The sequence below is a fragment of the Drosophila tropicalis genome, unplaced genomic scaffold (genome assembly GCF_018151085.1).
Source record: "Drosophila tropicalis isolate 14030-0801.00 unplaced genomic scaffold, ASM1815108v1 contig_867, whole genome shotgun sequence".
In the NCBI taxonomy this organism is placed as follows: Eukaryota; Metazoa; Arthropoda; class Insecta; order Diptera; family Drosophilidae; genus Drosophila; species Drosophila tropicalis.
In genome coordinates, this window is record NW_027173362.1 from 709,567 (window position 1) to 725,000 (window position 15,434).

The 15,434-nt window shown below is 35.3% G+C and overlaps 1 protein-coding gene across 1 annotated transcript; it reads right to left on the reverse strand.

The window, feature by feature from the left end:
• Positions 1 to 702: 702 nt before the first annotated feature.
• LOC137583711 (homeotic protein female sterile-like) lies at positions 703 to 8,589 on the reverse strand. The gene is made up of 5 exons (XM_068298812.1): positions 8,522 to 8,589; positions 8,030 to 8,174; positions 5,463 to 7,897; positions 5,224 to 5,389; positions 703 to 4,326 (listed from the first exon to the last, which is right to left on the reverse strand). The coding sequence occupies exons 2-5, from the start codon at positions 8,093 to 8,095 to the stop codon at positions 4,261 to 4,263; spliced, it is 2,733 nt and encodes a 910-aa protein (XP_068154913.1). The 5' UTR covers positions 8,096 to 8,174; positions 8,522 to 8,589; the 3' UTR covers positions 703 to 4,260.
• Positions 8,590 to 15,434: the final 6,845 nt, after the last annotated feature.

The window sequence follows — 15,434 nt, forward strand, 5'->3', positions numbered from 1 at the left end:
TTGAGTTGAGTCACTGTATGTGTGTATATTTCAATGAATGAATGGATAGGATACGATGTATATACATATATGTAAATAAGTATAATGGGTGGGAATACTCGATATTGTATATATATACCTAATTAATTACATGTCATTGAAAAAAAAAACGATTTTCCACCCTAAATGATTTGAAAAATTCCCTTCCAGCATGATATTAATGTTTTATTTTATTTGAAAAATTATTAAAAATATCGATTCTAAAGTAATCCAAGTATTCGTTGGCAAATTTGATCGAAATCGGATAACTGTATTAGATATCTTTCAGCTTAAGATTGTAGGCCATTCTTTCGCGACACTTGGACTAGGAGTAACAAAAAAGGGATATTTAAGGGGGAAATTTCCCCCATTTTACAGCCCTAGATCCGCCTATGATTTACTAACTCTTATACAACTTTATTTTCATGCTCTTTATTTGGAAAGACTTTATCTGGGCAACTCACAGAACGAAACTCTAAAGTTAAGAAATATTTTAACGAAATAAGGATATAAGCAAGTAAACTCAAATAGCTTCTAAATATAGATCCTTTGTGTCAAAACAGCAATCTTTGGGGTTTATTTTGTTGTGTCTAAAAGTTTGACTTTCTCGTCCTTTTGTTTCGATTGACCAACTAAATTGTCTTTCTCTTCGAGTACATGGAATCATCAAAAGTAAAACAATAGTTTAAATATATCAATTTTTATGAACTGTTTTTATTTTCAATTGGTTTTTTGTTTCTTTGTTCTCTTCTCTTTTGTTTCTCTGTATTTATACCTCAATTTCGCATCGTCCTGCAGCGTCACGTTTAATACTAAATTTTGTTAGTTGTAAGAGTTTTGTTTTGCAAACATTTCAAAAAGTAAAATTCACGTTTGCGTTTTTATGTATGATGAATGTTAATTTTCAATTTAAAAAAAAAAAAAACTATTTAGACTCACTTGAAAAACAAATGCCTTGTGAAATTTTCGGTTGTGAAAATGTTTTGATGGGCATGGATGGCGAAAATTGTCCATGACACATTTCATTATTTCATGGTTCTTTTATTTTGTTACAATTAATTAGAATTAAATTTTATTATTATAATTAGCGGGTAGGCGCTTTAAGGCTAAAATTCTTTACTATATGAAGTGTATGATACATGGGGATTGGATTGGATTGGAATCGTTCATTGATTTTCCATTAGTTTCTTCTTTTTTGTTTCGTTTAATTTAACAGAAAGTTTTAACAAGTTTTATTGCTAAAAATGTCAACCAGATCGAACCACTGCTTTAATCATTTGCGTTGCATTTGCTCTGATCGTCCTCTGCATTGTTTTAGTATGCGTTTTTGTTTTGTTAAAAAATACATATGTAAATGTATGTATGTATGTAAGTGTATGCATATACATTAGTTTATATTTATATGTATATCAAGCATTAATCGTGTGCGTGTGTGTGTGTGTGTGGGGGGTAAAATTAAAAACTGCTTTTAATTAGATTTTTTTGTTGTTTAATTTTATTTTCATAAATTTCTTTTTATTTTTTTTTTTTTTTTTTTTTTTGTTTCCGGTTTTTTTGTTTTTTATTTGTATAATTTTCCTTTTCTCACTTTCGTCGTTCTAAATGCTAAAAATTAAGTATAGAAAAAAATGGATTATACATACAAATATATATATATATATATATACTTGAAATCATATAGTATACATTTATATATATATACATATATAATTGTATAATTAATAATAATTATTTAAAAAAAAAAAAAAAACTAATTTACATATTAAAATTAAAGTGACGTGGGAGCAGACATAACAACGTAAGGTTTCTGTGAGTTTTTGTTTGTATATGGTGGGGATTGGGGGATTGGGGGACTGAGGGGGCTTGGTATTCGCGCATATATATATTAAACTGTTAACTGTTGATCAGCCAAACTTTTGTTTATGTACAATTTAAGCAAACACACTTTGGAGTTTTACATTACAATCTTCTTGGTTATCCTTTTCTTCTTCTTAATTTTTGTTTTACAAAAAAAGTATGAGAACTAATAAAAAAAAATGTAAAAAAAAAAGAAAGGGCGGCGGGGCATTAAGGATTAAAGGTATTTGACATGGCTAATGTGTTGTTGTTGTTTTTTTTTTTTGTTCTAAACTTTAGATCATACCAATATATGTATATGTATACGGTTACGTTACGTTACGACGTTACGTTATCTGTGATGCCATATTACGTTTGAACTACTTGTCGCAGCCTTTGACGGCTTCTGCTTTGAAAATGTTCGCTCTATCTCTCTGTCTGTCTTCAAAGCAGCGGCGCACTGCTTGACTTGTATTTCTAATTACTTTAATTTTGTAAATGTTACATTTAGATATATATATGTAACTTAAATATTATTCATACTGCTGACTATACAAATTTTCGTGCAAAAACCTTGCTCTCTCTCTCTCTCTCTCTCACACACACTTAAAAACGAATCCTCAGGCGCTAAACACTCAAAAAAGTTAAACATATTTACAATTTCATCTTTTGTTTTGTTTTGTTACAATTTACTCTGTTCTCTTAAATATTTGCTATTACACACATACATACGTAAGACGACACAAAGGAAGGGGGACACAGAGGACAATTTCTCAACGACATGGACGACACACGGTGGTCAATAAAAGTAAACAACAAATTGTATAGCGAAAACTAAAGTAGAAGTAAAAAATATTAGAAAATTGTTTGTCCAGTTTAGATATAGATTTTTGGAAGACTAGCAGCAGTTGAAGCCATAGTCTAATAATTTATATATGTATATACAAACATACAAATATATACATATACATATATATATATATATAGGTATGTCAATGTATATGTGAGAGCAAGAGAGACAGAGAGTCGTTTGGACAAGGACTTGAGAATTTTGTTGCTATGTTATTGATATATATGTATCTATGTATATAATTGATAGTTTTGCATCTTATTGATCTACAATTGTAGTTGATTAATTGCTTTTGTACAATTGTCGTTGAAGTTTCTTGATTCAGTTATTGCTTGCTGTTGCTTTTGTTGATTAGTTAATGTTGATGTTGTTCTGTTGCTACTTATAGACTAAGTTTTGTTTTTCTTTTTTAATATGTATTCATTTGCACCGATTACGATTATGTCTCTCTCTCTCTCTCTCTGTCTCTCTCTCGCTTTCTCTCTTTTAAGCCATCCGTCTATATATATTTGGAGATATATATTTATACATATATATATATATATATATATATATATGTATATAGCAATTGTGTGTATGTAGGTGTGTGTATGTGTATGTGTTTCTGTGTATATATAAATTACAAGTGTATTTGTTGTTGTTGTGGCCCGAGTGTTGTCACGTTTTGTTACTAAGCACAAAACAAAGGAGACTAACGAAATAATAAGGTTTAAAAAAATACATTACAATTAATTGGATTTTTCGTTTTTATGCGCAAGCCTTCGTTTTTGTTCTCTTATTTCTTGTTTTTTGTATTTTAAATTAGTTAACAATTCTATTTCTATTTATTAATAGATGCGTGTGTGTGTGTGTGTGTATGTGTAAGTTCTTAACCAAATCTGATTCATTGTGTGAATATTACGCATAAATTTTAAGACCTATTCGACTATATCAGAATAATATAATAATTATAAAAATAATAATAATTTTAATAAATCAAATACACAAAAATTGAATATTCTATGGGTATACAACATACATACAAATATGTACACAGACATATATGTATGTATGTGAACTTATTGGAAAACAATTAAAAAAAAATCAAAATATATAAAACAAAAAAGGAAAAATATGCCTTTTTCTTGTTGGTTGTTTTGTTTGCTGGTGTCGCTTTGTCGCCTTGTTGTAGTTGTATATATGTATATAGCAGGCAGAAATAATATACATATTGACCACACAGTGTTTCCGGTTGTTGAATTCCCATCCTGTATATATTAGGTTTAAAATTGCTTAATTTGTTTCCATTTTCAATTTTGTTTGTTCAACAATTTAAACAAATTGTTGTCGTTGTTTCATGTTGTTGTTTTTGTTGTTGCTGAGGAATTATTCGTTTTCTTTTGCTAGCCCAAGTCCAAGCTAATGTCCAACGTTGTCGCTTACTACGATTGCTGCTGCTGCTGTTGCTGCTGTTGCCGCTGTAATCGCTGCTGTTGACGCTTATGTTTGCGCCTTATTGATAAGCTTCGATCGGCTGCACCATTTATTGCTGCAGCAGCAGCAGCTGTGGTTGCTGCCTACAGTGTCTCCTCGAAGGCAGCCATGAGATCGCTCTGCATGTTCATATCAATTTGACCAGCCAACTGCAAATCAAAAATTAACAAAAATAGAGTCAGAAAACGTTTATACAGTGGCTTAAAGCAGTCTAGCCATCATTTTCGAGCAAGAAAACCTAGACTGACAAAAAAAAGCTAAAGAAAGCTAAATCTAAGCCAAAGTAATCTAAAAATACTAGGTTTCTAGCACTATTTCCTTAGTTAAATTGAAGTAAACAACAGTTTTAATATATTCATATTTATTATGAAGTTTAATTTTCTAACACAGCTCATGATACGTATAGAGTTTTTCTTCTGTTGTTTGCGCACTCAGTTTTTTCATTAGTTCGAGAGACCCAGGTATCCATCTTGAATTTTTTTGAATAAGTTAATAACTTAAGTCTTGAAACTGATTCTGAGTAAATATTTTAGCCTTCTCTTTATGTTGAAAAATTAACAGTTTCAAACTTCCAGACAGGCTTTCCAGACAGCCCATTGACTTGAGATATTTAATCGGCTATATATGTATGTATGTATACTCGGCAAGACCTTGATATATCACACTTCTAGATCGACCTTTATCACCTTGGACACTTTTCTTGTATTTCATTTCATATTTCTTCTTTATATTTAAAAGCTATTGGTTGGTAGTACGAAAAAATAAAAATGCAATTAAATTGATATAATCAGTTAAAATAGATTTTGGTGAAAAAATAAAGCTGAAAAAAAAAAAAAAAAAAAAATGCTCAAAGCTAAAAATCCCGCAACCCGCTAGTTTCGAACTTTTTTCGAATGACATTCTAATCAACGTCAGATCTGTCTCGGAAACAGCCAAAATGGCAGCACTGACTCACAGCTTTGTCATCTGTGAATCCGATCCTTTTTTTGTAATTTCTCACTCAGAAAGCATGAATATTAGACATTTGATATTGGTAGAAAACTTACCGCTTCTCTTCTACGTCGCTCTTGCTCGGCCCTTCGTTGTTCTGCCCGCTTGGCAGCTGCCCGATCCTGCGGCGATTGCTGCGCTGGCGAGTTTTGGCCCTGTCCTGGTGACGCCTTGATATCGTCTACACGTGAATTCTGTGCCTGGGCATCATGAACGCTTTTTCTATACACAAAGAGAGGGGAAGCGTGGGGGATAAGAAACTATTGAGTTAGTTGGATCTTGAGCGTCTGCTTACCTGCCAATTTCCATGGCTCCCAGTGGTGAAGCGGCCAAAATGGCAGCTGCCTGAGCAGCCACTGCAGCAGCGGCCGCATGTTGAGCCTGAGCTTGAGTCACTGATGACGCCAGATGACCATTGCCAGGTGCATTGCCGATGGCCACACCGCCGGGACCTCCGATGCCCATGCCAGTGGTTCCAACACCGCCGCCACTGCTGCCTTGACTATTCGAGCCGGCCCGGACTCCATCCGGAATGCCGCCTAGGCCAATGCCGGCGCCCATACTGCTGCTGTTGCTATTACTACTAGTTGCTCCACTGCCAATGAGACCGCCACCGCTGTTGCTATTGCTGCCGGTGCCGCCACCAACAATGGCAAGGCCACCGCTTGCGACGCCAGGATTATTGTTGCCACTGTTGGCGGCGCCGCCATTGCCTCTATCCCGTTCGCTGCCCGCACTGCCAGGACCATTGCTGGTGGCGGAATTGCTGCCGCCATTGCTGCCGGGGCCCCCGTTACCGCCAACGCCGCCGCCGCCGCTGCCAGAGCTGGCTGAACGTGAGTTGTCCGCCGCATTGTTTTGAACACCATTATTGCTGCCTCCAGCCATGCTGCCACCACCTCCTCCGCCTCGTTCTCTTTCCCGTTCTCGCTCGCTGCTTTGGCTTTGCGCCGATGACAGATTTGTGGATATATTCGCTGAACTGGAAACACCTGTTGATGCCTGTTGGGACTGAGAGACTGCTGCACCACCGGCGGCCACCGATGTCGCAGTTGACGCCGTTGCTGATGCACCGCCACTAGATGTTCCACCAACGGCCGCTGCAGCTGCCGCGGCAGCTGAAGATGATGACGATGATGTTGACGATGATGATGAGGACTTGTGGTGTTTGCGCTGTTGTTCCTTTTCGGCTGCTTCTTTCTGATGTTTCTTCTCCTTTTCAGCTGCCTCGAGCAACTTGAGGCGATCCCGTTCTTTGGCTTTATTACGAAATTGTTGGAATGAATCCATGGCGGGCTTTGTCTTCCCACTAGAGCTAGTGCTTGATGTGTTTTGCGGTGAACTGGCGGATGCCAAAGACGACCATGAGCTGGCATTCTTTAAATTCTGGGCAAAATTGGCACCTTGCGCATTATTCCCATGCAATTTCATATCGGAGGGCGATTGCTGTGGTGGCATTACCTTTTGCTTGTCCGTTGTGGGCGGACTGGGCATCATGGATTCAATGGGTTTAGGAATTATGAGCATTTTATTGGCTGCAGCAGCCTGCTGTTGTTGTTGTTGCAGGTGTTGCTGCTGTTGTTGTAGATGTTGCTGTTGCTGATGTTGTTGTTGCTGCTGTTGCTGGAGTTGCTGTTGCAATTGCTGCTGCTGCTGATGCAATGTTGGTTCTAAATCAAGAAATGCCGATGCTGTGGCTATATTGAGATTATCAAAACTGGGCATTCCAAAATCGGTCACATTATAGCCATTATTGTGAGCCTGTTGCTGCTGCTGCTGTTGTTGTTGCTGCTGCTGCTGGGGATGTTGCTTCTGTTGCTGCTGAAAGGCAGCCGCCGCCATATCCAAATTGAAATTGAACAAATGATTACCATTCATTCCAGCCACATTTTCAGCTCCCTTCGACAATAATTCCGTCATATAGTCCATGTGTTGTTGTTGCTGCTGCTGCTGCTGTTGTTGTTGTTGCTGCTGCTGGTGGCCGAATGCCTGTTGCTGCTGTTGTTGTTGTTGCTGCTGCTGCTGCTGTTGCTGCTGCTGGCCACCGCCCGGCTGTTGCATTAGATGTGCCTGATGGGCCATTAGAAAATTATCTGGCAATCCACCGCCAACCGATTTAACTCCCGTTGAGCTAGCCGCCGCACTGAATTCCAGCGAAGCAAGCGACTGCTCAACAGGATCATCGAATTGGGGTATTTGCTTAAGACCTGCGGCCAATGAGGCAGCCACAATGCCCGTGGGATCGCCCACCAATGGATTTGCCCCATTATTTCCCCCACCCGTCGATGCCAAAGCAGCCGCCAGAGCTGCATGATGATCACTGAGATCTCCCACTCCACCACCTAATCCTGCTGTTGCTGCTCCCGTCGTACCCATATTGGGTTGCTTATGCAAATTGCTGGCTATTCGTATGCCACCTCCGCCTATACTTGAGGCGGCATACAAATTAGCCGGCGGCACTTGCTGTCCCATCACCGATTTACTGCTGTTTCCACCTAAATGATGATCGTTTGGTCCATTCTTATTGTGATTAGTATTTGCCGCCGCCGCTGCTGCATGAAGCATATTATTGGATGAGGCACCGCCAGCAGAACCAAAATTATTGTTGTTGTTATTATTATTAATGTTGCTGCCGCCACCCCCCGGATGAGAGCGGCGTTGTCTTATTATTGTTATTAAGCATTGCTGCTGCTTGCATAGCATTTGGATTCGCATTTCCCAACAAATTGGCTAATGGCAAACAATCCACACACACACACAGACAGAGACACACACACACAAAGATAGAGAGAAAACAAATGATAAAATGATATTGAAGTTAGTCACCAACAGTTTTTTTTTGGGGCGGAGGGGCACACTTACCCATTTGCGATGCGGTTGTATTGGCTGTTGGAACGCCACCGCCGCCGCCGCTGCCAGTTGCTGCATTATTCAGCACGTCCAGACCCATGTGGAGTAACGTATTCGGTGTTAGGCCACCGGCCAAATTAAGATTGGGATTATTTACCTAAATCACACAGAAGGGATATTCGAGCATAAGAAAATGACAACAAAATGTTTGTTGGGGCGTGGAAGAGGGAAAAGAAAGGTCGAGGGATACATCATGGGTAGGACGACTTCGAAATTATTACAATTGACTTGGTCACCAGTCATCACAACAGTAGTTAGTTAATGAATTTCTTTAATAAACAATATTCAAATTCAATCAAACCTCGATCCAGTGAAGGAGACGACTCAAAAAATGACTATTGATTGTCCCATCCACTCTCTAACCCCATTAGCCCCCACAAACCGATTCCCAGTAGAGTGGGTAGGTGGGTAAACAGTTTGTTATATTCATTCAACAATACTCACATTTACAGTGCTGCTGCCGTTTGAATCACGTGACTTTTTCTTACGTGGCGGCCGATCATCGCCGTCGCCTGGAAAAATATATATTTTTTGTTGGGAATATAGGTTCAATCAAATATATAACAAAACTTTGCAAAAACGTATGGAGTAAAAAGTAGAAATTGATTAACATCGGCCATGCCGTAGTTATATATCTTTACCCCTGCAATACATGGACATTTTGAAGAGTAATCGGTTTAAACTTGAATGGATTTACATAGAAGAGCGCCAGCTGATCTTAAAAATTATGTTTTTTCTCTTTCACTCGCGTTGATTTGCGTATAATGTGATTGCTTGACTGCTTAGGATCTCTTCCGTGAGCAGGGTGTGTTTAGATAAATTCAGACTAGATTCAAGTCGAGACTATGAGTTAAGTTACATATATGTATATTTATTTAGACAGACAAACGGAAATGTTGGGGCAGTTCATTTTATGGCTTCTTGCAGGGGTATTATCAGTGTGGCAAGCAGTGAAGCAAGCAGTGCATTAAGCTGGTCACCGTGCAGACGAAGAGCCTCCCTCTTCATCTTCTGCTTAAGAATACAGCAAAATAAAGAGCACATTATTAACATAAACGTAAAAGTTAATTTCTACACATTCTTAAATAATCTATTAAATATTTAATAATAAAAAAAAAAAAAATACCTTTTGAAATGCCGAGATCGTTGAAACAATTGTGTGTTGGTCGTGTGGCAGACGAACGTTGGGGCGAATTCTCTTTTTCACTCTCTCAATTCTAAAAATAACTGTAAATTAGGAAACGACACCACCACAAGGGAGCGAACTACCACGAAGGGAGTATCGCAATGAGGGGCAAGATTGATGGACAGTTTATAGGTGGGAGAGTTTAAGTTGAAAGGGCGCAACAACAAAAAGGGACAAAAAACAGGATAATAGAAAAATGAAAGAAAAGCGATCTAAAGATCAAAAGTGAGTTAATTTAATATGGATAACCGCCAGCGACAGAAGGCAAGGCCGGATCGGATTGAAGGCGCCAACAAGGACAGAAAGGGAAAAAAGGATTGCCCACCCGAGCGTCTATCCCCCTCCAGCTAAGACAAATTAGGATAGTGAAATTGAACCAAACCAACCAAAAGCAACAAATCGCTCTTCGCTTCGATCATCAGATCAGAGAAAACGCTATTTTTGTGTTTTTTTTTTTTTAGATTTTTCTTTTTTAATAAACATTTTTCATTTCTTCATATTTTTCGCCCTTCTTTTTATTCTTTTTTTGTGTTTTTTTTTTCTTCTTTTTTTTTATTTTGGAGTTTAGTTGTTTCGTTTGCTGCTTTTTTTTTTGTTTTTTTTTTTTTTTTTTTGTATAATAATAAATATTATTATTTGTTTTTACTATAAATATTTATATTTTTATAATGCTAAATGTGTGTGGGTGTGTGTATGTGTGTGAGTGATTGAGTGTGTGTGTGTATAGGTGGCTGTGTGAGCTTGTCCTTGCCTTTAGCTAAGTTTAAGATTTTTACTATTTGATCATTTGTTTGTTTTTTTTTTTTTTTACTTTATTTTTTAATTTATTTTATATATTTTTTTTATGTAATTGTTTTTCTCTTCCGCTCTTAGTTTTTCTCCTGCTGCTGCCTCGAGACAAAGAGATCCCCATCGCAAACGAACAGAAAAAATAAATATTTTATTTTGTAAAGAGGCAAAATTTGAAATTAAAATACAAGAAAATAAATGAATTTTTCCCCCCTTTCTTTTTCTCATAATTTTTGTTGTTGCTGTTTTATTCCTTACACGAGGCTTTTTGAGCGTGTTTGTATGTGTGAGTGTCCTGATGTTTTGTGTGTGCGCTACTTTTGTTTATGTGTGTGTGCTTAGTTGTGTCTTTTGTGATGGACAAAGTGTGGGGAGGAGAGGGGGTTGGGTGGTTAAAGAAGTTGAATGTGCGTGTCTTAAACAAAAACAAAAAAACAATAAACAACAATCGCCAAATTGTTTAATAAAGTTAATTCGATTTTTACTTTACTCTTCCTCTTCCTCTCGCTCGCTCTATTTCTCTCACTAGCTTTTTACACGCTTAAATTTTGTTTGTAAGTTTGTTTTTTGTGTGTTTTTGTTGTTGAAGAAACATAATGCCATTGTTTGTGTTTCGTGTGTGATTGTATGTGTGTGTGTGTGTGTGTGTGTGTGTGTATGTGTGTGTGTATATTTCATTATTATTATTATTGTTGTTGTTGATTTTGTTGGTTTCTTTTTATTTAATTTATTTAATATTAAAAATTTTTATATAGGTTTAAATTTTAGTTTTATATGCAATTTTCTTTTTGTTTCATTCATTCTTCTTTTCTTTTTTTTTTTTTTTTTTTTTTTGAAAAAAAACGTGCAAACAATGTGTAAAGGGGAAAGCCGACAGCCGAAATAATTAAATCATATATGTATATATACATATATATAAATATGTATATGTAAATATATATATACATGTATCAAATGCTTCCAAAATACATTTGAAAATAGTCCGATGAAACTTTTTTCCCTTTTGTTTTTCCTTTTAGGTGTATTTTTTTGTTTATATACATATATATCCTTTTTAGCTATATATACTGTAAAATCTAATTGGTGTTTTCTTCCTCTTCTTACCTATGTGTTTCTGCATATACGTGTGTGTTTGTTTGTTGTGTGGGCGTGTGTGAGGTTTGTTCGTTTCCGTTTCGTTATATATTTGCTGTTTACATTAAGAATAGGTGACAACCCTAGAACTGGCTTTATGTACCTGTGTACTGCTTGTCTTGCCTTACGTCATTTACGTTAATTTTGTGTGTGTGTGTGTGTGTGTGTGTGTATGGTGTAGTGTGTGCTTGTTTGTTGTTGTTGTTGTTGATGTGTGTTTGCTGGTAGTTGTTGATTTGATTTCTTTTTGTTTTGTTTTTTATCTATTGCAAATTATAAATATTTTATCTGCAGTTTGTTCAACAAAGTTTATTAACTTGAAGAAAAGGAAGCTTACGGTCTCATGTTGTAATTCACGATCAAATGGAAGCGTTACATTGTTTTTTTGTGGTTGATTTTTAGATGAAAAAGTCAATGGATGACTTTTGAAAATGGATGGAAAAGTGATGACACGCCCACGCAATTAAATATGAAGCTTAAACGGAAGTGTATAGAATCCATCTTAATCAATGTCATATCGTAATCGACCAGTTGCGACTAATTTTGAGAGGTTCTATCGAAATCATAAAATCGTTTATACAAAAAATTATTGTATGAAAGAACCAAGTGAATGATTGGCGTTGATATAATGCAATATATATAACAATCTAATTCGAAATATTAACGTTTTCCCGAAAATATAAACATTTTGTTGAAGAACAAGGATAGAAACAAAGATCCAGGGCAAAAAGGTACAGTCTTTGTGGTCGTCGGGGTCACCACCACAACAAAGTAGTTCTGTTTAAATAGCTATAGAAAAAAAATGGTGTTTGATTTCAATGGGTTATCTCTTGACTCTGTCCTCCCTTTTGTCGTCTTGCTAATCTGCTTAATTTGTTGGTTGTTTAGAGTTTTTTTAGATTTATTTACAATTTTTACTTGTATTGTTTAAGTATGTGTTTATCTCTTTCAATCGTATATTATTTTTCATTTAGCTTTTCCAACTCATATACACATTGTCTGCAAGTGTAGTAGTTCGTTCTTAAGAATTTGTCTTATCTTTAGACACTTTGATTTGTTTTTTTCTTTTGCATATTTTGTTTTTGGGGATTTCATAGTTCATACATACACATATATATAAATATATACACATATATACATACGTGTATATACTACATATATGTATATGGATGACTTTGTTTCATTTTTGTTTAATATTTTGTGATTTGGTTTTTTCGTTATTATTATCAGGTGTTGATTTTCAATTATAGTTTATATGGCATACAAACATACACACTCACACTCTCACACACGCACACACACTGAAATGTATGCTATACAACGAAAGGGGACTCTTTAGTGTGTGTGAGTGTTTGTGTGTGAATGTATGTACGTGTCCGTGTGGCTTGAGGTGTTTATGTGAGATAGTGTGTGTTTGAGTGTGTGTGTGTGTGTGTGTGTGTACTATGAACGTAAAACAAACAAAAAAAATAATACAGCATTTACTCATTTATTATTGTGAAAATTGTATACCCATGGAGAAAGAGAAGGCAAAGCAAAAAGAGGGAAGAATGAAAAGAGTTTAGAAGAAAAATTAAAAAGAAGAAGCATTAGAGGGAGAGAGCGGCATAAGGACAAACAACGCCCCTCACAAACAAAATGTGGGACAAAAGTTTAATGCTATATATGTATATACGCATCGAAGTATAGATACTTGTCAAAAACAATAAAACGCTACTTTCATCCCTGCTCTGCTTGATGCTTGTGAAAGGAAGTGTACAACGGCATGGCAAGCAGTGCACCTGATGACAGGTGAATTCACATCCACTGCTTGTTTTTTTCAAATGCGGGTAACAGACGGACGACAAACAATTGTGTGATAATTTTACAGTTACTGTTTACTGTTACTGCCTTTTTTGGCCCTTTTCCTTCCTTTCTGGACATTATTTGCACTGATCGCCTCTTTATCATTATTTTTTAAAAATCTTCTTGATTAAAATTTCATAGAATTGAAAGTAGATAAAAAATAAGTTTTATATATGAAATAAATGAATTGTTGTTAATATAAAGAAAACGGAAATAAAAAGTGTAGGAGAAAGAGGAAAGTAAAGAAATTATGAAAATGAAAAGTATATTGGTAGATTGGATGGTAAAGTGTGTAAGTAATGTGTGTGTGTGTGTGTGTGTGTGTGTGTGTGTGTGTGTGTGTGTGGTTGTGGTGGATGTGTATGTGTGCAGAAGTAGTAATAGATATATAGAAATAAATTTTGTTGCGTTTGGCTTTTTTTTTTTTTTTTTATAAGTTTTGATTGAAGTAATTTTGGTTGGTTGTTGGTTGGTTGCTTAGTTAATTTTTTTTTTTTTTTTTTTTTTGCTTGTTGGTTGGTTGGATTGGTTCAGTTTTCATTTTGAAACTTTAGCTTGGTTTTTGTTGTTGTTTAACTTTCAGATTGGCTGCCCCCAATACACAATTGCTTCACGATTTTTTTCAGCATTTTCTCATCATCATAATAATTGGTAATAATTAATAATTAATATAATAATAATAATCATCATCATTCTCATCATAATAATATTGGTAATAATAATCATAATTCAAGACTTAAACTATTTGTTTTCTTCTCTTTTGATGTTGGTTTTTATCTCTTTTTTTTTAATATTTCCTTTTTTCTTTCTGTCTGTCTGTGTGTGTGTGTGTGTGTGTGTTTGTGTGTGTGTGTGTTAGTGTTACGTGTATGTGTGTATTATTTAAAAAATACAATTCGTTTAATACCTAAAAAATGCTTAAATACAATATCTATATGCATTTGATATATATATATATATATATATATACATGTATATCTATATATATATTTTTATATATATATATATACCTAATATAAACCTAATTAGTATTATATATATATACATATAAATATACATATATATATATATATTTATATATAGAGAGTTTCTATGTGTTTGTGTGAAATTGTCTGTGTGTGTGTGTGTGTGTGTGTAGGGGGTTGGGAAGGGAAGCTATAGAAAAGAAAAATAGTCAATTTGCAAATTGAGAAACAACCAACGAACAAAAATAAATCCACCATTTCTAGTCCTGAACATAAGAAGAACCGAAAAGAATGCCAACCAATTGGACCGAATCTACATATAAATATAGGGAAATTTAGTTTTATTCATTTGTTAAACAAATGCTATCCAAAAGAAAAAAAAAAAAAACCATTAACCAAATAAAACGCAAGGTTTTTATCTCAATAAATATATATATGTATAAATGTTTGGTAAACACTTTCAAGGACCCTTGCAAATGAAGTGCTTAGCAGTCTTTCTACTGCTTGTATCAGTCAAAAAGCAGTCTTTATTTTACTTGCTCATATTAAAAATAGAATTTCAAGCAGTATATCTTGCATTGGCCTGCTTTCTCTTTCAGTAGGCAATATATGCAATATTTTAAAAGCAGCGATTCAAATGATTAAAGCCAAAACAAGCTCAATAAATTATAATTTAAATATTTCTATTTTTGGGTCTAAAAATCGTTTGTAAAGAAATTCGATTATAGTCGAATAGTAAAATTCGGTCACAAGAACTTTCTGAAAGTACTAAACAAGTAAAAATACATATTTATATTGCACTACTTTAAAAGCATATATTAATCTTCTTTTCCAACTGAGAGAAGCGCGCATGGAATTAAATATTGAATTGTTCCATATTGAAGCTACTCAATTGCAAGTAAATCTGACCTGCGAAATCACAAAGTTATTGCACTATATTTAGATTCGTCGATCAAACCAAAGAGACAGACAGACAGACCGACACACAGGCAGGTCCAGATAGACAAACACCCGACTATAGCCTGCTTATCAAATCATCGCATGCTCTAGTAGTTCATGATGTTTGTTTAAACTGAACCGCCCGCCCTGCCCTTTATTTGCAAGGGTATACTCAAAAACTGTTAATCTTTCTCATTTTAAAATTAAATGCAGTAAATACAAAATTTTGCAAATTTTTTAACTTTTACCTAGAAATTCTGTTTCATTTTCCTCTTTTTTTCTTCTAATTTGTCATCTTCACAACATCGTCTTTTATATTGCACTTTGTCTTGGAACTTGGTTCTAAGCAGAGGGAACAAAAAAAAAAAAAAATAACACCCTTTTGGCCAATTAGCAGTCTTGTCCTGTCATTCTTATGTTCAGGTTTCGTTTTGGTGGGTGGTGGTTGTGAAAGTGAGGTGGTGGCTAGAGGAGGGGTGAGGACGTGTTCTCTCCAAAA

Coding starts and splice junctions, on each gene's coding strand:
- LOC137583711 (XM_068298812.1), bottom strand. CDS start 8,095: ATGCAGCAACTGGCAGCGGCGGCGGCGGTGGCGTTCCAACAGCCAATA. Junction 5,390..5,462: donor GGAGCCATGGAAATTGGCAG/GTAAGCAGACGC, acceptor CTTTGTGTATAG/AAAAAGCGTTCATGATGCCC. Junction 4,327..5,223: donor AGCGACGTAGAAGAGAAGCG/GTAAGTTTTCTA, acceptor TTTGATTTGCAG/TTGGCTGGTCAAATTGATAT.